At 47.7% G+C, this 24,896-nt stretch overlaps 2 protein-coding genes across 2 annotated transcripts in view; both read left to right on the top strand.

Moving 5' to 3' along the window:
• Positions 1-24,896, top strand: part of LOC137534995 (zinc finger protein 665-like) — a 465,617-nt gene that overhangs the window by 287,779 nt on the left and 152,942 nt on the right. The window lies entirely within an intron of this gene.
• Positions 1-24,896, top strand: part of LOC137534993 (zinc finger protein 665-like) — a 114,094-nt gene that overhangs the window by 79,139 nt on the left and 10,059 nt on the right. The window contains exons 2-5 of the mRNA XM_068256750.1: positions 20,241-20,296; positions 20,413-20,510; positions 20,599-20,743; positions 23,431-23,528. Coding sequence (XP_068112851.1) covers positions 20,263-20,296; positions 20,413-20,510; positions 20,599-20,743; positions 23,431-23,528 — 375 coding nt within the window. The 5' untranslated portion in view covers positions 20,241-20,262. The remainder of the gene's footprint in view (positions 1-20,240; positions 20,297-20,412; positions 20,511-20,598; positions 20,744-23,430; positions 23,529-24,896) is intronic.

Below are 24,896 nucleotides of genomic sequence, written 5' to 3'. Positions count from 1 at the left end.
ATGAAAAGGTATGCACTGACTGGTGGTATAATACAATGTGCAGTCACAAAGATGCAGTGAAAGGTATGCACTGACTGCTGTATAATGATGAGATGATTACACTTGAAATCCTATAACGAGAATCTGTTATGGAGGTCAAGTCTGCCATCCATTCAAGTGAAAGGTATGCACTGACTAGTATAATACAATGTGCAGTCACAGAGATGCAGTGAATGGTATGCAGTGACTGGTGGTATAATACAATGTGCAGTCACACAGATGCAGTGAAAAGGTATGCACTGACTGGTACGTAAAACAGTGTGCAGTCAAACAGATGCAGTGAAAGGTATGCAGTGACTGCTGGTATATTACAATGTGCAGTCACAGATGCAGTGGAAAGGTATGCACTGACTGGTATAAATATATAAAACAGTGTGCAGTCACACAGATGCAGTAAAAGGTATGTAGTAATTGGTGATATAATACAATGTGCAGTCACATACAGGGTCGGACTGGGACACTAAGGGCCCACCAAGGAAGTTTCAGCCTGGGCCCCCCCCCCCCCCCCCGATCCCCTCCTCCTCGCCACCCCCCCCCCCCCATTTTGGGCTCACATACACATGTACTCTAGAAATTTTGCATGAGTTTATGGTAGGGAAAAGATTGTGAGCACTTCTGAGGACAGTCTCCAATAGGGATATGTCCACATGCGGCGCGCGCAGCGCGCCGCAGCGAAAGTAAATGGGTGTCACCACGCACTGGAACATCGGCGTGGTCACGATGAGTCATGGGCAGACTTAAAAAAAAAAAAAAACACAACATAAGTAGCGGTGTTATTCACAGAGATTAGGTCCGACCAGATACATTTTAGATAAAATATTCAAGTAGTTACATGCCTCATGATAATTCATCAAGTAGTCAAATCGCAGCAGATTTTCCGACAAAATGCAATCAGGTTGGCGGCTGATACCCCCACAAAATGCAATCAGATTGGCGGCAGATACCCCCCAAAATGCAATCAGGTTGGTGCCAGATACCCCCCCCCAAAAGTGGGCAGCAGTGACCAGAAAATCGTAATGTGGGCAGCAGACACCTGAAAATCGCAATGTGGGCAGCAGTCACCAGAAAAGCGTAATGTGGGCAGCAGACACCTGAAAATCGTAATGTGGGCAGCAGACACCATAAAATCGCAATGTAGGCAGCAGTGACCAGAAAATCGTAATGTGGGCAGCAGTCACCAGAAAATCATAATGTGGGCAGCAGACACCTGAAAATCGTAATGTGGGCAGCAGACACCTGAAAATCGTAATGTGGGCAGCAGACACCTGAAAATCGTAATGTGGGCAGCAGACACCTGAAAATCGTAATGTGGGCAGCAGTCACCAGAAAATCATAATGTGGGCAGCAGACACCTGAAAATCGTAATGTGGGCAGCAGACACCTGAAAATCACAATGTGGGCAGCAGACACCTGAAAATCGTAATGTGGGCAGCAGTCACCAGAAAATCATAATGTGGGCAGCAGACACCTGAAAATCGTAATGTGGGCAGCAGACACCTGAAAATCGTAATGTGGGCAGCAGACACCTGAAAATCGTAATGTGGGCAGCAGACACCTGAAAATCGCAATGTGGGCAGCAGTCACCAGAAAAGCGTAATGTGGGCAGCAGACACCTGAAAATCGTAATGTGGGCAGCAGACACCTGAAAATCGTAATGTGGGCAGCAGACACCAGAAAATCGCAATGTAGGCAGTAGTGTTGGGCGAACATCTAGATGTTCGGGTTCGGGCCGAACAGGCCGAACATGGCCGCGATGTTCGGGTGTTCGACCCGAACTCCGAACATAATGGAAGTCAATGGGGACCCGAACTTTTGTGGTTTGTAAAGCCTCCTTACATGCTACATACCCCAAATTTACAGGGTATGTGCACCTTGGGAGTGGGTACAAGAGGAAAAAAAAATTTAGCAAAAAGAGCTTATAGTTTTTGAGAAAATCGATTTTAAAGTTTCAAAGGGAAAACTGTCTTTTAAATGCGGGAAATGTCTGTTTTCTTTGCACAGGTAACATGCTTTTTGTCGGCATGCAGTCATAAATGTAATACATATAAGAGGTTCCAGGAAAAGGGACCGGTAATGCTAACCCAGCAGCAGCACACGTGATGGAACAGGAGGAGGGTGGCGCAGGAGGAGAAGGCCACGCTTTGAGACACAACAACCCAGGCCTTGCATGAGGACAAAAAGCGTGCGGATAGCATGCTTTGTACCGCCATGTAGTCATAAATGTAATAAAGATAAGAGGTTCCATAAACAGGGACCGGCAACGGTAACCCAGCAGCAGCAGCAGCAGCAGCAGCAGCACACGTGATGGAACAGGAGGAGGCGCAGGAGGAGAAGGCCACGCTTTGTGAGACACAACAACCCAGGCCTTGCATGAGGACAAAAAGCGTGCGGATAGCATGCTTTGTACCGCCATGTAGTCATAAATGTAATAAAGATAAGAGGTTCAATAAACAGGGACCACGCGGCAACGCTAACCCAGCAGCAGCAGCAGCAGCAGCACACGTGATGGAACAGGAGGAGGCGCAGGAGGAGAAGGCCACGCTTTGTGAGACACAACAACCCAGGCCTTGCATGAGGACAAAAAGCATGCGGATAGCATGCTTTGTACCGCCATGTAGTCATAAATGTAATAAAGATAAGAGGTTCAATAAACAGGGACCACGCGGCAACGCTAACCCAGCAGCAGCAGCAGCAGCAGCACACGTGATGGAACAGGAGGAGGCGCAGGAGGAGAAGGCCACGCTTTGTGAGACACAACAACCCAGGCCTTGCATGAGGACAAAAAGCGTGCGGATAGCATGCTTTGTACCGCCATGTAGTCATAAATGTAATAAAGATAAGAGGTTCAATAAACAGGGACCACGCGGCAACGGTAACCCAGCAGCAGCAGCAGCAGCAGCAGCAGCACACGTGATGGAACAGGAGGAGGCGCAGGAGGAAAAGGCCACGCTTTGTGAGACACAACAACCCAGGCCTTGCATGAGGACAAAAAGCGTGCGGATAGCATGCTTTGTACCGCCATGTAGTCATAAATGTAATAAAGATAAGAGGTTCAATAAACAGGGACCACGCGGCAACGCTAACCCAGCAGCAGCAGCAGCAGCAGCACACGTGATGGAACAGGAGGAGGCGCAGGAGGAGAAGGCCACGCTTTGTGAGACACAACAACCCAGGCCTTGCATGAGGACAAAAAGCGTGCGGATAGCATGCTTTGTACCGCCATGTAGTCATAAATGTAATAAAGATAAGAGGTTCAATAAACAGGGACCACGCGGCAACGCTAACCCAGCAGCAGCAGCAGCAGCAGCACACGTGATGGAACAGGAGGAGGCGCAGGAGGAGAAGGCCACGCTTTGTGAGACACAACAACCCAGGCCTTGCATGAGGACAAAAAGCGTGCGGATAGCATGCTTTGTACCGCCATGTAGTCATAAATGTAATAAAGATAAGAGGTTCCATAAACAGGGACCGGCAACGGTAACCCAGCAGCAGCAGCAGCAGCAGCAGCACACGTGATGGAACAGGAGGAGGCGCAGGAGGAGAAGGCCACGCTTTGTGAGACACAACAACCCAGGCCTTGCATGAGGACAAAAAGCGTGCGGATATAGCAGCAATGCTTTTTGCCGCCATGCAGTAATAAATGTAATACAGATGAGAGGTTCAATAAACAGGGACCGGAAACGCTAAACCATCCCAGATGTTCATCGGTCATGTTACTTGGTTGGGGTCCAGGAGTGTTGCGTAGTCGTTTCCAATCCAGGATTGATTCATTTTAATTTGAGTCAGACGGTCTGCATTTTCTGTGGAGAGGCGGATACGCCGATCTGTGATGATGCCTCCGGCAGCACTGAAACAGCGTTCCGACATAACGCTGGCTGCCGGGCAAGCCAGCACCTCTATTGCGTACATTGCCAGTTCGTGCCAGGTGTCTAGCTTCATGCCCGGTTTCAGGTCCAGCGGTGCCAGCCACAAATCCGTCTGTTCCTTTATTCCCCTCCAAATTTCCTCCCCTGTGTGCTGCTTATCCCCAAGGCAGATCAGCTTCAGCAACGCTTGCTGACGCATGCCAACAGCTGTGCTGCACTGCTTCCACGATCCTACTGCTGCTGGTGCTGGGTTAGCATTTCCGGATGAGGTACAGCTTTGAGATGCGTTGGAGGAGAAGGAGTCAGAGAGGTAGGTGCTGCTGTTGTTATCCAGCTGTTTGCGGCGTGGGCAACACCCGCACCGTAGCAGGTGAGGAATCGCTGCCAGGCTCCACAAGGTTCACCCAGTGCGCGGTAAGGGAGATGTATCGACCCTGGCCGAACGCACTCGTCCAGGTGTCAGTGGTGAGGTGAACCTTGCAGGCAACGGCATTCTTCAAGCTTCGGGTTATTTAGCTGACCACGTGCTCATGCAACTCAGGCACTGCAGAGCGCGCAAAGTGGTAGCGGCTGGGAACCACGTAACGTGGGATGGCCACTGACATCATGCCCTTGAAGCTGTTTGTCTCCACCACTCGATATGGCAGCATTTCGCAGGCCAGAAGCTTGGCTATGCTGGCTGGCTGTTACTGCCACGGCCCGGGGGTCATTTGCTGGCAATTTCCTCTTGTGCTCAAACATCTCAGAGACAAACAACTCAACCGTAGCGCTGCACACCGAAGGGCTGTTGGTTGTTGTGTTTGATGAACACTGGGAGACCTCAAGAGCACTAGTCCGGAAAGTGACAGTGTCAGCATCGTCTGATGTTTGTGAATGTTGTGAACCACGCAATGGCTGGGCTACTGCTGCTGCTGAGGCGGGTCTGGTGGTGAGTCTGGTGAACCCAAGGGAGGCAGTGTTGCTGGTGGTACCCTGTCCTGCCGCGTTTGCCCACAGAGTGGGATGTTTGGATAGAATGTGGCGGCTCATGCTGGTGGTGGAGAGGTTGTTAATACTTTTCCCCCTGCTCAGGCGGGTCTTGCACACCTTGCAAATCGCCATGGTAACATCCTCAGTGCAGTCTTCAAAGAAAGCCCAGACTTTAACTGGCTGAGGACTCGGACCTCGTGCGTGATGTGCTGGTGCTGCTTAACCCACTGCTGGACGCTTGAGAGGTCATCCAAGTAATTATCTGGTCCTGTTCTTTTGGATCTGTGAGGGTTGTTGTCCTGGACAACATGGGCAGTATTGAGTGGGTTTTCTTGGGTGCTCCCCTGTGGCCTGTACGTGAACCGTCAGGGGAAACACCTCTTCCCTTGCCCCTCCCTCTTTCACCGGATTTCTTCCTCATTTCACTTATCCTTAAAGTACACGCTGACTGGCAGCAGTACAGTGGCAGTACAGAAATGCTATACAGTGGTGGGTGAGCGGTGTACCACTATTGTCAGCAGTGACACAGAGCACAATGCTATACAGTGGCGGGTGAGCGGTGTACTACTGTTCCCAGCAGACACAGAGTGGAAGTAAACACAATGCTATATAGTGTGGCTGAGCCGTGTACACAGAGTGGCATTAAACACAATGCTATATAGTCTGCTATATAGTCACCCCGAACAGGGTGATGTTCTGCAGAACCCGAACAGTGGCAAACACTGTTCGCCCAACACTACTGGGAGGGAACGCAGATTTTAGTACCTAAACACACGATACAACATGTTTTCCGGGGTCGGACTCTGAGGCACATACAGATGGTCCCGATCATCATCCTCATCATACAACTCTTCTCCTGAGTCTGACCCACCCACCACCTCTGCCACCCCAACATCCCCAGACACAGACCCCTCATCGTCCTCAACATTAACTTGGGATGCTGGCCTGAGCCAGACCTCCTCCTCCACATCAGGCCCCATCATCTCCTCAATGGCAGCCCTCATTAATCGCTCTGGCGACGGACTGATGGACACAACGTTCTCCTCCGGGGAGGGCTGCTGCTGACCACTGGCTGCTGGGGTGGATGTTATAGCTTGCGTGGGGCGTTGGCTGTTGCTGTTGTTGGGAGTGCTGCTCACAGCGGAGGTCTCTGGGGAACTCATGTTGAGCTCATATAGTGGTTGACGGTGAGTGGAGTATTACTGATCCCAGCAATATACACACTGACTGGCAGAGTACGCAATGCTATATAGTGTGGCTGAGCGGTGTACACAGAGTGGCAGTAAACACAATGCTATATAGTCTGGCTGAGCGAGCGGTGTACTACTGTTCCCAGCAGAATCAGAGTGGCAGTAAACAATGGTATATAGTCTGGCTGAGCGGTGTACACAGAGTGTCAGTAAACAATGGTATATAGTCTGGCTGAGCGAGCGGTGTACTACTGTTCCCAGCAGAATCAGAGTGGCAGTAAACAATGGTATATAGTCTGGCTGAGCGGTGTACACAGAGTGTCAGTAAACAATGGTATATAGTCTGGCTGAGCGAGCGGTGTACTACTGTTCCCAGCAGAATCAGAGTGGCAGTAAACAATGGTATATAGTCTGGCTGAGCAGTGTACACAGAGTGTCAGTAAACAATGGTATATAGTCTGGCTGAGCGGTGTACACACAATGCTATATAGTCTGCTATATAGTGTCAGTAAACAATGGTATATAGTCTGGCTGAGCGAGCGGTGTACTACTGTTCCCAGCAGAATCAGAGTGGCAGTAAACAATGGTATATAGTCTGGCTGAGCGGTGTACACAGAGTGTCAGTAAACAATGGTATATAGTCTGGCTGAGCGAGCGGTGTACTACTGTTCCCAGCAGAATCAGAGTGGCAGTACACAATGGTATATAGTCTGGCTGAGCGGTGTACACAGAGTGTCAGTAAACAATGGTATATAGTCTGGCTGAGCGGTGTACACAGAGTGTCAGTAAACAATGGTATATAGTCTGGCTGAGCGGTGTACACAGAGTGGCAGTAAACACAATGCTATATACTCTGGCTGAGCGAGCGGTGTACTACTGTTCCCAGCAGACACAGAACAGTAAACAGAATGCTATATAGTGTGGCTGAGCGAGCGGTGTACCACTATTCCCAGCAGACACAGAACAGTAAACAGAATGCTATATAGTGTGGCTGAGCGAGCGGTGTACCACTATTCCTAGCAGACACAGAACAGTAAACAGAATGCTATATAGTGTGGCTGAGCGAGCGGTGTACCACTATTCCCAGCAGACACAGAACAGTGAACAGAATGCTATATAGTGTGGCTGAGCGAGCGGTGTACCACTATTCCCAGCAGACACAGAACAGTGAACAGAATGCTATATAGTGTGGCTGAGCGAGCGGTGTACCACTATTCCCAGCAGACACAGAACAGTGAACAGAATGCTATATAGTGTGGATGAGCGAGCGGTGTACCACTATTCCCAGCAGACACAGAACAGTAAACAGAATGCTATATAGTGTGGCTGAGCGAGCGGTGTACCACTATTCCCAGCAGACACAGAACAGTGAACAGAATGCTATATAGTGTGGCTGAGCGAGCGGTGTACCACTATTCCCAGCAGACACAGAGTGGCAGTAAACAGAATGCTATATAGTGTGGCTGAGCGAGGTACACAGAGTGGCAGTAAACAGAATGCTATATAGTGTGGCTGAGCAAGCGGTGTACTACTATTCCCAGCAGACACAGAGTGGCAGTAAACAGAATGCTATATAGTGTGGCTGAGCGAGGTACACAGAGTGGCAGTAAACAGAATGCTATATAGTGTGGCTGAGCAAGCGGTGTACTACTGTTCCCAGCAGTGACACAATGACAGGGGGGACCCTGGCTAGCGTGGCTGGAGCGCGAACTACCCTGCCTGCCTACCCAAAGCTAAACCCACAGACAAATGGCGGAGATATGACGTGGTTCGGGTATTTATTTACCCGAACCACGTGACAGTTCGGCCAATCAGAGCGCGTTCGGGTCCGAACCACGTGACCCGTTCGGCCAATCACAGCGCTAGCCGAACGTTCGGGGAACGTTCGGCCATGCGCTCTTAGTTCGGCCATATGGCCGAACGGTTTGGCCGAGCACCGTCAGGTGTTCGGCCGAACTCGAACATCACCCGAACAGGGTGATGTTCTGCAGAACCCGAACAGTGGCGAACACTGTTCGCCCAACACTAGTAGGCAGCAGTGACCAGAAAATCGTAATGTGGGCAGCAGTCACCAGAAAATCATAATGTGGGCAGCAGACACCTGAAAATCGTAATGTGGGCAGCAGACACCTGAAAATCGTAATGTGGGCAGCAGACACCTGAAAATCGTAATGTGGGCAGCAGTCACCAGAAAATCATAATGTGGGCAGCAGACACCTGAAAATCGTAATGTGGGCAGCAGACACCTGAAAATCACAATGTGGGCAGCAGACACCTGAAAATCGCAATGTGGGCAGCAGACACCTGAAAATCGTAATGTGGGCAGCAGTCACCAGAAAATCATAATGTGGGCAGCAGACACCTGAAAATCGTAATGTGGGCAGCAGACACCTGAAAATCGTAATGTGGGCAGCAGTGACCAGAAAATCGTAATGTGGGGAGCAGACACCGGAAAATCGTAATGTGGGCAGCAGTGACCAGAAACCCCCCTCCCTCACCTAGGGGCCCCCCCTCCAGAATTGCAGCCAGCGGCAAATAATCACTTACCAGCATGACGGAGATGAGATCCGTAGCTCTGCGTGCCGCTGGCTGGTCTGCTCTCTGCTTCCTGAACTGACTGTCCAATCACGCTCTCGCAGTACTTCCTGCGAGAGCGTGATTGGACAGTCAGTTCAGGAACCAGAGCAGACCAGCCAGCGGCACGCAGAGCTACGGATCTCATCTCCGTAACTCATGCCGTTAAGTGATTCTTCCCCGCTGGCTGCAATTCTGGAGAGGGGGGGGAGCGCGGAAGGGGGGCCCCTAGGTGAGGGAGGGGGGGGAGGCTTCCGCCGATCTGTGCACAATGTCCCCCCTTCCTGCGCTTAGCCCCCCTCCTTTTTAGCACTGGGGCCCCCAGGAGGCGAGACGGCCGGGGCCCACCGATGGGACCATCGGTGGTTCGGTGGGCCTGTCCGAGGCTGGTCACATAGATGCAGTGAAAAGGTATGCACTGGACTGGTATATAAAACAGTGTGCAGTGAAAGGTATGCAGTGACTGGTGGTATAATACAATGTGCAGTCACACAGATGCAGTTAAAAGGTATGCACTGACTGGTATATAAAATAGTGTGCAGTTACACAGATGCAGTGAAAAGTATGCAGTGACTGGTGGTATAATACAAGTGACAGGCAGCCTATTGGGCCAATTAAATTGCGGGGATCACGTCCTTTAAAGCGACTGGTCCCACACGGGCTTAGGGCGGGACAAGTGGAGGGGGCATAAAGTAACTAGCACTCGCTATGCTGCACTACAGCAGCATAGCTCACGCTCCGGTGAGTGATGTTAATTACGCAGGCTACGCTGCCAGTAGCACACGCAGCATGCAGACTGATATAATAGCATGAGTAACTGGAGTTTACTCGCACATTATCATGTTAGTGAATCAACCCTGTTGTCTTGGTGTAACAATTCAATGTAGTATTTTCTTCCTGCAGTTTTAGTGTAACTCTTTTTAATAGCACATGCTGTTTGAATAAATTGCATTACATTAAAGCAAAAGAAAGCTATATTCATTTTTTTTATTGAATTATTCAAATAGTTGATCAATAACTGGTAGCAAAAGGTATCAAATAATGGGCTTGATTCACAAAGCCGTGATAAATGATATCATGGCCATAATATGCTTAGCGCGCGGGTTAGCGCGCATACAGGTTTGCGTGCATAAAATAAAGGTTTGCGCTCATTAATTTTCCCTATTCACTCGCTAACCCATATTTTAGCGCATGAAAGGGGAAGTTATTGCACGCAAAACGTTACTATTATGCGTGCACATCTGTACACGCGCAAAGCATATCACGGCTTTGTGAATCAAGCCCAATGAACGATATTTGTCAACAGAGCAGCATGTACTGTATTGTGGAGAGAAGACTGGGAGAGCAGTACTACTGTACTATGGAAAGAGGAGGGGGATCAGCATGTATTGTATTACAGACAAGGGAGGAAAGGAGCAGCATGCACTGTATTGTGGAGAGAAGACTGGGAGAGCAGTGTTACTGTACTATGGAGAGAGGAGGGGGATCTACGGTGACCATATGTCCCGCCAGGGGCGTTTCTAGGGTCCTTGGAGAGCGGGGGCACCTGTGGGCAAGGTGGGGGGCATATGCGGCGTGCGCAGTGGCAAAAAAATGGGCGTGGCCATAGGTAAGTGGGGCGTGGTCATGGGTGGGGCCAAATGTACATGAACTTAGCAGCGGTGTAAGCTACAGATAAGGGGCCTGCCCATCAAAATATTGGATGGAGCCCCCTGTCCTTTATTTAGATAATTTACAATCAGTATAGGCATAGATCAAAGATGTATACGCACATACAATTTTGATTGGTCAATCACTGACCAATTTTACCACCCCATGCAGTAAGTTGGCCAACAGACAATGAATTTGATGAACAGAGCTAAAATTGGCTAATCAATATTGTATGTGTGTACCAGGCTTTACAGCTAATACTGTACATACTGACAGTAGCAGGGATCAGCATACAATACAGATGGTTTACAATCAGTAAAGGCACAGAGTAACACCTTACACTGTACACACTGGAGGTAGATCAGCACACAGTGCAGGCACTAGAGAACAGCGTATACTGTACATACTATAGGCAGCAGAATGCAGCACACTGCAGCTAGCGGGCCAAAAAATGTGAGGGTCACGTTGTGCGGCGAGCTTGGCGTGCCACACCGAAAAATGGGTGAGCCATGGAGCAAAATGTGGGTGTGGTAATGGGTGGAGACAAATTTACATGAACCTAGCAATGGTGGGACATTAGATTATGACAGTGGTGGCGAACCTTTTGGAGGCCGAGTGCCCAAACTGCAACCCAAAATTCACTTATCTATCGCAAAGTGGCAACAGCAATTTAAACTAAATACTTTACAAACGTTTTAACTCATACATGAACATTATGGAAAATCCAAGTTGAAAATAAACTGTGAAGATAAACAATTTCATCCATCCTACTCCTGAAAAATGTATTCAATTTTTTAGAACTTCCCAGTTTTATTTTCTGTTTTAAAAAGCTAAAAAAGTAGGTTTAATGCTATTGTCTCATATGATGAGGATTCAGCTTTTCCCAATGTCTCGCAGTTAGCAATCATGTGACCCCCAACAAGACAAATTCAGCAATCATGAGGCCCCCCATCAAGACAAATTCTGCAATCGTGAGGCCCCTATCAAGTCAAATTCAGCAATCATGAGGCCCCCAACAAGACAAATTCAGCAATTATGTGGCCCCCAACATGACAAATTCAGCAATCGTGAGGCCCCAGACTTGACAAGTTCAGCACTCGTGAGGCCCCCGACATGACAAATTCAGCAATCGTGAGGCCCCCAACAAGACAAATTCAGCAATCATGAGGCTCCCAACAAGACAAATTCAGCAATCTTGAGGCTCCCAGTTTAGGTAGTGACAGGCGCCCCCCCTGTTAGGTAGTGAGTGACAGGGACCCCCAGGTTAGCTAGTGAGTGACAGGCGCCCCCCAGGCTATGTAGTGAGTGACAGGCGCCCCCCCCCCCCCCCCAGGTTAGGTAGTGAGTGACAGGGACCCCCAGGTTAGATGGTGAGTGACAGGGACCACCAGGTTAGAGAGTGAGTGACAGGGACCCCCAGGTTAGATAGTGAGTGACAGGCACCCCCAGGTTAGGTAGTGAGTGACAGGGGCCCCCCAGGTTAGGTAGTGAGTGACAGGGACCCCCAGGTTAGATAGTGAGTGACAGGGACCCCAGTTTAGGTAGTGAGTGACAGACGCCCCCCAGGTTAGGTAGTGAGTGACAGGGACCCCCAGGTTAGATGGTGAGTGACAGGGACCAACAGGTTAGATAGTGAGTGACAGGGACCCCAGGTTAGATAGTGAGTGACAGGGACCACCAGGTTAGCTAGTGAGTGACAGGGACCCCCAGTTAGGTAGTAGTGAGTGACAGGGAGCCCCAGTTAGGTAGTGAGTGACAGGGACCACCAGGTTAGCTAGTGAGTTACAGGGACCACCAGGTTAGATAGTGAGTGACAGGGACCACCAGGTTAGGTAGTGAGTGACAGGGACCACTAGGTTAGATAGTGAGTGACAGGGACCCCTGTTAGGTAGTGAGTGACAGGGACCACCAGGTTAGGTAGTGAGTGACAGGGACCACCAGGTTAGCTAGTGAGTGACAGGGACCACCAGGTTAGATAGTGAGTGACAGGGACCACCAGGTTAGATAGTGAATGACAGGGACCACCAGGTTAGGTAGTGAGTGACAGGGACCACCAGGTTAGATAGTGAGTGACAGGGACCCCCGTTAGGTAGTGAGTGACAGGGACCACCAGGTTAGATAGTGAGTGACAGGGACCACCAGGTTAGGTAGTGAGTGACAGGGACCACCAGGTTAGATAGTGAGAGACAGGGACCCCCGTTAGGTAGTGAGTGACAGGGACCCCCGTTAGGTAGTGAGTGACAGGGACCCCCGTTTAGGTAGTGAGTGACAGGTGCCCCCAGGTTAGGAAGTGACAGGGACCCCCTGTTAGGTAGTGACAGGAGCCCCCCTGGCCGCCGCTTCCGTCCCTCACCTCTCGCAGCCAGCAGCATCAGACCTCAATCAGCGGGCGACCCGACCAGATAGAGCGGGCGCACCACACTGTATATGCGGAAGTCACTATGATGTCACTTCCGCATATCAGCGGTGTCCGCTAGGTCCTAGTGCCCGCTCTTTCTGGTCGCCCGCTGATCGAGGTCTGAAGTTCTGGCAGCGGGGAAAGCCGGGGGGCAGCGGGACGTCCCAGCCTCGGGACTCTGGCCATCGTACTGAATGAACAAGCCGCAGCATCTCATAGACGCTGCGCTAGTTCATTCCCCGCAGCCCCGCTTCAGCAGCCTGCATTGTCCTCCGGCAGGCACAGGCAGAGCAGGGCTACGGGCAGATGGCGTCCGGAGGCGGAGCCCTGTACTGGAGACTATCTGTGTCTACAGTACAGGGCTTCGGGTGCCATCTTACCGTAGCCCTGCTCTGCCTGTGAGCGCGGGAGATTGGAGGAGGATTGTCTGGGGGAGCTGCACACACACCAGAGGCCGGCTGCGTGAGTGGACTTTTGTCAGGTGAGTAAATGCTTTTTTTTCCAGCTGAAATGTGCCCACATTGTGTTTATTTTGTGCTGACATGTTTGCCCCATTGCGTTTATTTTGTGCTGACATGTTGCCCGCAATGCGTTTATTTTGTGCTGACATGTTGCCCGCAATGCATTTATTTTGTGCTGAAATGTTGCCCGCAATGCATTTATTTTGTGCTGACATGCTGCCCGCAATGCGTTTATTTTGTGCTGACATGTTGCCCCCATTGCGTTTATTTTGTGCTGACACATTGCCCACAATGCGTTTATTTTGTGCTGAAATGTTGCCCGCAATGCGTTCATTTTGTGCTGACATGTTTGCCCCCATTGCGTTTATTTTGTGCTGAAATGTTGCCCGCAATGCGTTTATTTTGTGCTGACATGTTGCCCACAATGCGTTTATTTTGTGCTGACATGTTGCCCGCAATGCGTTTATTTTGTGCTGACATGTTGCCTACAATGCGTTTATTTTGTGCTGACATGTTGCCTACAATGCGTTTATTTTGTACTGACATGTTGCCCACATTGCGTTTATTTTGTGCTGACATGTTGCCCGCAATGCGTTTATTTTGTGCTGACATGTTGCCCGCAATGCGTTTATTTTGTGCTGACATGTTGCCTACAATGCGTTTATTTTGTGCTGACATGTTGCCTACAATGCGTTTATTTTGTACTGACATGTTGCCCACAATGCGTTTATTTTGTGCTGACATGTTGCCCACATTGCGTTTTTGTGCTGACATGTTGCCCATTGCGTTCATTTTGTGCTGACATGTTGCCCACATTACATTTATTTTCTGGTGTCTGGGGTAACAGTTGCTGCATTTATTATTTAATGGTCATAGTTGGTGTAACGTCTGAAACTATGGCGGCTGCGGATACGCAAAATAGACCCGCAACCGCCTTTGTTCCCTGTTTGCAGACCTTGTCCGTCCCGGCGGCGTCCACACACGCCGGGAGCGGCATTGTCTCTTGCTCACAGGGTCTCAGTCTCGCACGGGCGCGCGGAGACAGGACCTTTATGCTGGAAGAAGGCGCGTCAGCTGACCTGCCGGTCTGCTGACGTCAGGAGTGACTCGCGCCGCCCGGATTGGCTGATTGCTAGGGGGCGTGGCGCTCGGCTCTCCCCGGCTTCTTAAGCCATTGTAAGTCATTGGCAACTCGTCTGCTGTTGCGAATACACTCGTGTTAGCGCTCAGACCTTAGACTAGTATCCAGGTGTTGAAACCAAGGACTTCACACCAGACTAGGATTGTTATTGTATTGATTACCTGTGTATGATTCTGGCTATTCTCTGACCTTGCTATTGCTAATACTATTCTGTACCTCTGCCTTTCTGACCTTAGTTGCTGAACCTCTGCCTGATATTTACTATTCTCTTGCCTGCCGTTTTGGTACTGTCTCTACCTGCCTGTTATCGAACTCTGCCTGTCTGACTATTCTACTCACTAGTGGGCCCTTGCCACTAGTGAGGGGGCTCTAGCTATTAGAACACACCAGCCCCTCTGGTGAGGTTCAGACTCACTTGTATAGTTCTAGTAACTGTTAGTACCTTGCCAGCTCCTCTGGAAAGGTCTTGCTAAACTATTCAGTCACTTGTGCTGTTAGTACCTTACCAGCTCCTCTGGTAAGGTTTAGCTAAACTTCTTTAGTTCCCTCTTTATTTGTACTTTGCCAGCTCCTCTGGTAAAGGTACTGTTATTTGTATTGATAGACTTTCCAGCTCCTATGGAGAAGTCCGCACTACAGCTAGTACCCACCAGCTCCTCTGGTGAGGACTAGCACTGTTGTTACAGCTAGTACCCACCAGCTCCTCTGGTGAGGTCTAGCACTGTTCTGTTCTACAGATAGTACTCACCAGCTCCTCTGGTGAGATCTATCCAAATCTACTGTTGCACCCAACACCACACTTAACTCTCTCAGCTAGCTATACTAGTATTATTGGTGATACTGCAGATCACCACATAATCAGGTATAGCGTCTGTAATATTGGTGATTCTGCAGATCACAGATAATCAGACGTCTGAGTTGCAGCACCCAATGGTTACAGTTGGCTATGTTTGCTGCTTTGGGGTTACGGTATACTATTAAATAGCATCACACAGTTTCTGCAGACCCATGATGCGAATCCTCGTTTGACCACACTGCTTTCTTATGCCTCGCTGTCACATCATTATGTTAGCTCCACCCATACAATGTCGTGGCCATGCCCACTTTTTGGCGTGGCCCTCCAATTTTACGCACCCCCCACCCCTCTTTTTGGTGCGCATCCCTTGAAACAACTTTTCCATCACATCTTAAACAGTCTTTGTAGGTTTTAAAATTCACCTGCCCATTAAAGTCTATGGCGGTAGCTGTGTTAGCTACCTAATACTGGTATCTGGAGGGCACACACAGCTACCTAATACTGCTATCTGGGGACACACAGCTACCTAATACTGCTATCTGGGGACACACAGCTACCTAGTACTGGTATCTGGAAGGCACACACAGCTACCTAATACTGCTATTTGGGAACACACACAGCTACCTAATATAGAGTGACCATATTTTTGTGGGTCCAACCTGGGACGGGGAGGGGGGCGTGGGGGGGGGGGCGAAAAGTGGGGAGGACTGAGCGCGCAGCGGCGAAGACTGGGGGGGGTTGCGGTGCGCCGAAAAATGGGCGTGGCCATGACATTGTATGGGCGGAGCTAACGTAATGATGTAACAGCGAGGCATAAGAAAGCAGTGTTTACGCCATGATGTGGACAAACGAGACTTTGCATCATGGGTGTGCAGAAACTGTGTGATGCTAATAGTATACCGTAACCACAAAGCAGCAAACATAGCCATCTATGACCATTAAATAATAAATGTAGTAACAGTTACCCCGGACACCAGAAAATAAACGCAATAGGCAACATGTCAGCACAAAATAACCGCAATGCGGGCAACATGTCAGTACAAAATAAACGCAATGCGGGCAACATGTCGGTACAAAATAAACGCAATGCGGGCAAACATTTCACCAGAAAAGAAACGCACTGCGGGCAAACATTTCGCTAGAAAATAAACGCACTGCGGGCAAACATTTCGCTAGAAAAGAAACAATGCAGGCAAACATTTCACCAGAAAAGAAACGCACTGCGGGCAAACATTTCGCTAGAAAAGAAACAATGCGGGCAAACATTTTACCAGAAAAGAAACGCAATGCGGGCAAACATTTCGCTAGAAAAGAAACGCACTGCGGGCAAACATTTCGCTAGAAAAGAAACAATGCGGGCAAACATTTCACCAGAAAAGAAACGCAATGCGGGCAAACATTTCGCTAGAAAAGAAACAATGCGGGCAAACATTTCACCAGAAAAGAAACGCAATGCGGGCAAACATTTCGCTAGAAAAGAAACAATGCAGGCAAACATTTCCCCAGAAAAGAAACGCAATGCGGGCAAACATTTCACCAGAAAAGAAACAATGCGGGCAAACATTTCGCTAGAAAAGAAACAATGCGGGCAAACATTTCACCAGAAAAGAAACGCAATGCGGGCAAACATTTCGCTAGAAAAGAAACAATGCGGGCAAACATTTCACCAGAAAAGAAACAATGCGGGCAAACATTTCGCTAGAAAAGAAACAATGCGGGCAAACATTTCGCTAGAAAAGAAACGCAATGCGGGCAAACATTTTGCTAGAAAAGAAACAATGCGGGCAAACATTTCACCTGGAAAAGAAACCTAATGCGGGCAAACATTTCACCTGGAAAATAAAGCAATGATTTACTCACCTGGCAGAAGTGTCCGGCCTCTGGCGCGCTGCTCCGTCCCGGGACCGTCTTGTTCCTCCTGCTCTTCTCTCCCGCGCTGACAGGGCTACGGCAAGATGGCGCCCGAAGCCCTGTATTGGAGGCACAAATAGGTCTCCAGTACAGGGCTTCGGCAGCCATCTTGCCGTAGCCCTGCTCGCCTGCCGGTGTCGGAAACAGACACCGGAAGAGGAGGCTGGAGCGGGGCTGCAGGCAATGAACTGGCACGGCGTCTATAGACGCCGCTGCCAGTTCATTGAGGAGAGAGTGGCCAGAGTCCCGAGGCCGGGACGTCCAGCTGCTGAAAGCGGGACGTTTCCCGGGACCTCATTAAGCCTGGGACAGCGGACCCCGAATCCGGGACGTGTCCCGGGCAATCCGGGACGTCTGGTCACTCTACCTAATACTGCTATCTGGGGACACACAGCTACCTAATACTGCTATCTGGGAGCCACACACAGCTACCTAATACTGCTATCTGGGAGGCACACACAGCTGCCTAATACTGCTGTCTGAGAGGCACACACAGCTACCTAATACTGCTATCTGGGCACACACAGCTACCTAATACTGCTATCTGGGAGGCACACACAGCTGCCTAATACTGTTATCTGGAGGGCACACACAGCTACCTAATACTGCTATTTGGGAACACACACAGCTACCTAATACTGCTATCTGGGGACACACAGCTACCTAATACTGCTATCTGGGAGGCACACACAGCTGCCTAATACTGCTATCTGAGAGGCACACACAGCTACCTAATACTGCTATCTGGGAGGCACACACAGCTGCCTAATACTGGTATCTGGAGGGCACACACAGCTACCTAATACTGCTATTTGGGAACACACACAGCTACCTAATACTGCTATCTGGGGACACACAGCTACCTAATACTGCTATCTGGGAGGCACACACAGCTGCCTAATACTGCTATCTGGGTGGCACACAGAGCTACCTAATACTGCTATTTGGGGGCACACAGCTACCTAATACTGCTATCTGGGGGCACACAGCTACCTAATACTGCTATCTGGGGGCACACACAGCTACCTAATACTGGTATATGGGGGTCACACAACTAGCTAATACTGTTATGCGGAGGCACACACAGCTACCTAATACTGCTATCTGGGGCACACACAGCTGCCTAATACCATAGCTCCCAACTGTCCCTCTTTCGGAGGGACAGTCCCTCTTTGGGAGCTCTGTCCCTCTTTCCTCCTCATTTGTCCAAATTTAGGACTTTGTCCCTCTTTCTATGGTGGCGTAGTGGTTAGCTCTCTCGCCTTGCAGCGCTGGGTCCCTGGTTCGAATCCCAGCCAGGTCACTATCTGCAAAGAGTTTGTATGTTCTCTCCGTGTCTGTGTGGGTTTCCTCCGGGCACTCCGGTTTCCTCCCACATTCCAAAAACATACAGATAAGTTAATTGGCTCCCTCTAAAATTGGCCCTAGACTACAGTACTTACACTACATAATATAGACATATGGCAATGGTAGGGATTAGATTGTGAGCTCTTTTGAGGGACAGTTAGTGACTATATATATATATATATATATATATATATATATATATATATATATATATATATATATATATATATACGGTATACACTGTACAGCGCTGCGTAATATGTCGGCGCTATATAAATACTAAATAATAATAATATATATATTTCTCTACTAAAAAATGTGTTTGATTGACTCTAAACTTTATTCCCATCCTTTAAATTGATATATTACTAATTTTAAAATGTTAATATGAAGGAAAATTAACCAGGATAGAAAGGACCAATGTGGTTTGAATTATAGAACAACATATTTTTCTTATTAAATCTTTATGATACGCATGACTAGGGGTGTGACGGGGCGTGATCAGGGGTGTGGCTTAAGTGTCCCACTTTCTCATCTCAAAAAGTTAGGAGGTATGTAATACTGCTATCGGGGGCACATACAGCTACCTAATACCTGGAGGCACACACAGCTACCATATATTGCTGTCTGAGAGTCACACAGCTACCTAATAATTTGCTATCATGGTTCATGTAATTTTACTGAGAGGCACAACAGTACAGGAGCAGCAGCTGGAGAGATTGTCAAAAGGCAAGGCAGCCACAGCAGCTCAGTAAGGGGTCCTGTCCAGCCTGACTGATAAATAAAGGGGGTGCTGAGGTGCTCCAACAATCTAACCTGAACTAACCTACATCCCATAGACTTTACTATCCCATCCCCTTAGCCTAACCCTCCTGCTATACGTTTGATAGTGAATGTAGGCTGATTCGACTGGTAGGTTATTTCGTCGGTACAGGGGCTGCCACAGTGACATCCCGCTGCCATTTACCCTGATTCTGTTTACCCTAAGGCTGTTTCTATAGATAACGGGATTTTTATGAGCTAATATTTTGTGCTGCACATCCCACTGACGTAATTTAGCATGAAGTTTTCAGTTTATTACTTAGTGGGATGTGGGGAGAGCTGTGATCTCTACAGCCTCATCCCATCCCACACACATACATACACAGTGCAATGCAGGGCCAGGAAGGGGAGGAGCCATAGACAGGAAGTTATAGGGGAGGCTGCAGGAAGTGGAGAGGAGACATTGCTGGTACTGGCAGCAGAGGAGGTAATGACACAGAACTTTATTTTATATGTTTTATATCTATATATCATAGTACAGGAAGGATTTATATAGCCTGTAACACATAACACCCCTGTGTCTCCTCCCCATCACCAGCTGCTGCTACATATACACTGTGCAGAGAGATCACTGAGCCCTTGCCATCATCTCTGCACCACAGGAGCTTACACTCTAATGTCCTCATCACACACTATTATTATTATTATTATACATTTATACAGCTCTGACATATCCCACTGTACAGAGATCACCGATCCCTTCCTATCATCTCTGCATACACGATCCCTTCCTATCATCTCAGCTTACACTCTAATGTCCTCACCACAGTCACACACTATTATTAATATTATTATGCATTTATATAGCTGACATATTCCACAGCTCTGTATAAAGAAGTCCTTGATCCCTTCTCATCATTTCTGCACCAGAGAAGTTTACACTCTAACGTCCTTTCCACAAGCATACAAGATAATAATACATTTATGTAACTCTGACATATACCACAGTGCTGTACTGCGAACACTGATACATTACCCTCAGTCTCTGCACCAGATTTAATTATCCGGTGTAGTCAGAGCTTACACTCTAATGTCCTCGCCACCATCAGAATGTCTCTGTCTTTTTCTCCATGCAGGAGTCGCAATAAGAAGGACACCATGATAGAAAATCAGCCGCCCCTATCATCACCAGGTAATAGGAGACTTCCCCTTCTTGTAAAGGAGAGAACAGAATGGAGGATCACCTAGATCTTCCATTGTCTAATAAACAAATGGAAAACTTATTCACTGAGTTTGTGTTTCCTACAGATGGATCCAGTAATAGAAAACCACCGGAGACAAGTACAGGTCCTCTTTATTCCCAGGATTGTATACAGGATGATCACACCATCCCCCACCATTATCAGGTATATTGATTTGTGGGTGTAATCTAGCTATCAGAGACTCCTCTGTTCATGAATTTGAATGGTTTCTCACTAAACTTTGTTGTTTTAGGTTGAAAAACTGATTGGTGTAAAACCTGAAGTAAAAGAAGAGAAGGAAAAAGACCTAGAAGAGGAGACAGAAGTGACGGGTGGCCGGCAGTGTATGGAGGAGGGGGACATGATGGTGACCAGTGAATTAGAAATGCCAGTTACAGGTAAAGAAATAACCTTACCTGACCTATTCTATGCTGATACTGAAGTAGTCTTATTTCATTCTCCAAGAGCAAGATGACAGTTGCTGTTTTAGCACAGCTTCAAGACAGGTTGAGTGAGTATTATATATGACAATTATTATATTTGCTCTAACAAAAACTGTTATAGGATTAGCTTTGACGATTCCTCCCATCAGATTAGCTGTATTGAACATCTGACTAGGGAAAGAACTATTAAAGTACACCTGAAGTCAAAAAAGTTAGATACATATTGTGGTAGGTGAAGGCCCCTGGAGAGTTGCTCATTGTAGTAGCGTATGGTCCCTCTTCATTTCCTGGACTGAGTATGTATAAATAAGGACCACAAATGCTAATAGTAGTAACACATGAGGAGGAGATACTGTACACCATATGAAAGGCCCATCTCCATTCCTCAGTATAGCATCATAGTACCAACAAATGAGGAGGGGATACTGTACACCATATGACAGGCCCATCTCCATTCCTCAGTATAACATCATAGTACCAACAAATGAGGAGGAGATACTGTACACCATATGAAAGGTCCATCTCCATTCCTCAGTGTAACATCATGGTACCAACAAATGAGGAGGAGATACTGTACACCATATGAAAGGCCCATCTCCATTCCTCAGTATAACATCATAGTACCAACAAATGAGGAGGAGATACTGTACACCATATGAAAGGCCCATCTCCATTCCTCTGTATAACATCATAGTACCAACAAATGAGGAGGAGACACTGTACACCATATGAAAGGTCCATCTCCATTCCTCAGTATAACATCATAGTACCAACAAATGAGGAGGATATACTGTACACCATATGAAAGGCCCATCTCCATTCCTCTGTATAACATCATAGTACCAACAAATGAGGAGGAGACACTGTACACCATATGAAAGGTCCATCTCCATTCCTCAGGATAACATCATAGTACCAACAAATGGGGAGGAGATACTGTACACCATATGAAAGGCCCATCTCCATACCTCAGTATAACATCATAGCACCAACACATGAGGAGGAGATACTGTACACCATATGAAAGGTCCATCTCCATTCCTCAGGATAACATCATAGCACCAACAAATGAGGAGGAGATACTGCACACCATATGAAAGGCCCATCTCCATTCCACAGAATAACATCATAGTGCCAACATATGAGGAGGGGATACTGCACACCATATGAAAGGTCCATCTCCATTCCTCAGTGTAATATCATAGTGCCAACAAATGAGAAGGAGATAATGTACACCATATGAAAGGTCCATCTCCATTCCTCAGTATAACATAATAGTACCAACAAATGAGGAGGAGATACTGTACACCATATGAAAGGTTTATCTCCATTCCTCAGTATTACATCATAGTACCAACAAATAAGGAGGAGATACTGTACACCATTTGAAAGGCCCATCTCCATTCCTCAGTATAACATTATAGCACCAACAAATGAGGAGGAGATACTGTACACCATATGAAAGGTCCTTCTTCGTTCCTCAGTATAACATCATAGTACCAACAAATGAGGAGGAGATATTGTACACCATATGAAAGGCCCATCTCCATTCCTCAGTATAACATCATAGTGCCAACAAATGAGGAGGAGATACTGTACACCATATGAAAGGCCAATCTCCATTCCTCAGTATAACATCATAGCACCAACAAATGAGGGGGAGATACTGTACACCATATGAAAGGCCCATCTCCATTCCTCAGTATAATATCATAGCACCAACAAATGAGGAGATACTGTACACCATATGAAAGGCCCATCTCCATTCCTCAGTGTAACATCATAGCACCAACAAACGAGGAGGAGATACTGAACACCGTATGAAAGGCCCATCTCCATTCCTCAGTATAACATCATAGTACCAAGAAATGAGGAGGAGATACTGTGCACCATATGAAAGGTCCATCTCCATTCCTTAGTATAACATCATAGCACCAACAAATGAGGAGGAGATACTGAACACCATATGAAAGGCCTATCTCCATTCCTCAGTATAACATCATAGTACCAACAAATGAGGAGGCGATACTGTACACCATATGAAAGCTCCATCCCCATTCCTCAGTATAACATCATAGTACCAACAAATGAGAAGGAGATACTGTACACCATATGAAAGGCCCATCTCCATTCCTCAGTATAACATCATAGTACCAACAAATGAGAAGGAGATACTGTACACCATATGAAAGGTCCATCTCCATTCCTCAGTATAACATCATAGTACCAACAAATGAGGAGGCGATACTGTACACTATATGAAAGGCCCATCTCCATTCCTCAGTATAACATCATAGTACCAACAAATAAGGAGGAGATACTGTACACCATATGAAAGGCCCATCTCCATTCCTCAGTATAACATCATAGTACCAACAAATGAGGAGGAGATACTGTACACCATATGAAAGGCCCATCTCCATTCCTCAGTATAACATCATAGTACCAACAAATGAAGGGGAGATACTGTACACCATATGAAAGGCCCATCTCCATTCCTCAGTATAACATCATAGTACCAACAATCGGGGAGGTGATAAGTCCAGGTTTTCTGAATCTTTTCTGCTATTTATGCTGCAGATGTATGGAGACGTCTGTAAATTATGCTTAACATATTCAGTCAGCGTGTGCGTTTCCTACAGATGGATCCAGTAACAGAAATCCACCAGAGAGATGTACAGGTCCTCTTTATTCCCAGGATTGTGCACAGGAAGATCAGACCACTCCTCACCATTATCAGGTAAAATGATGATTATAAACCCCAAATACAAATCCCTTTATAGTAAATTCCAAGGGACCTGGCCAAGTAGTTTACAATGTTCTCCCCAGATTTTTTTTACAGCTGGGTGGCATGAAAAAGTAGCCGGGTGGGGCATAACAGGGGGAATGCAGGGCCGTGTAAGCTCTGCTTACAGCAGAGGAGGAGAAGGAGGAAACAAGCCGATGTCAGCTGGGTGCTTACCAAAATTAGCCGGATGGAGGCCTGGGGAGAACACTGAGCCTTCATATGACTCTTGCTTTAAGATATGCACCATCTCTCTTAAAGTGAACCTGCCAAGTCAAAAACAGGGAAAACTGGGTTTTTTTTTGGTTGTTTTCAATGTGCTATTGCAGTGCTTTCTGTTTGCTTTAAAAAAAAATTGGCTTTATTTGCAGTACACAAATTCGGTTCACAGTGCAGGTGAAACAGACATATTTTTCACACATGTCCAGAGCTAGACAGTTATACGTATTGGGCATCATTAATGGTACTGATAAACCACTATTGTTCCGTCAATGTTCTTGGGGTTGATTCCTCTACCAATCATTTGATTGGTAAGGTTTTTCTTGTTGTTTGTGGACCCCATTGTTGTGGAACCACAAGGCTCAGCATGTCCTACAGATCAGATTAAACTGAGAAGCTGCAAACTCACACAGATATGAACTGGGGTTTTTTTTCCCGAGAAAATGCAAAGCTCAGCATGGTCTGAAAGGACGTGCTGGCCCCATGTGATTCCAGAGGTTTATTAGTGTATCCTTAGGGTTAAAGAGGGGTTGGGAAGAAACGTCAGGACAGAGCTTTAAGTGTGCAGACTGGCCTACTAAGGTCACAGCTTTTTTGCATGTACCTGTCAGATCAGACTGTTTTTTTTCCCCTTCAGCGCTGCTGTCTGTGCGCTCTGTTCTCTGAGCAGCCAAGACATCCCGCTCTCTGCAGCTAGTAGAGATCTGATCCGTGCATCTGACCAGGGGGGGGGGGGGTGGTTGCGACGAAGTGAGTGATTGCCTGCACTCCTTTCTTCAGTTAAACAGAAGTGCCGTAATTCACAGAGATGGGAATATATAATATAATTGTACAACTTCGGTGGGGAGGGAGAGAGACAATTGACCTAGTGACACAACTGTGAGGAGGAAAGGAGGCACTGAATACCCGGATTACAAAGCCAAATGGGCTGTAGTTTGCCCAGCCCTGCCTTAGCCACACAGGCTCCAGCGTCCCTTCCCTGTGATCGTGCAGGCACCAGGCAGACTGATTGTAATGTGCCTCGTTCCTGGAGGAGCACTCTGCAGTCATTAGGAACAGATGGTCCCACCTATTGCCATGCCGAGCCAAGGACTGTATGAACCC

Source organism: Hyperolius riggenbachi, chromosome 10 (assembly GCF_040937935.1).
Source record: "Hyperolius riggenbachi isolate aHypRig1 chromosome 10, aHypRig1.pri, whole genome shotgun sequence".
In the NCBI taxonomy this organism is placed as follows: domain Eukaryota; kingdom Metazoa; phylum Chordata; class Amphibia; order Anura; family Hyperoliidae; genus Hyperolius; species Hyperolius riggenbachi.
Note: the sequence above shows the minus strand (reverse complement) of the source record. Positions and strands in the feature narration are given on the sequence as shown.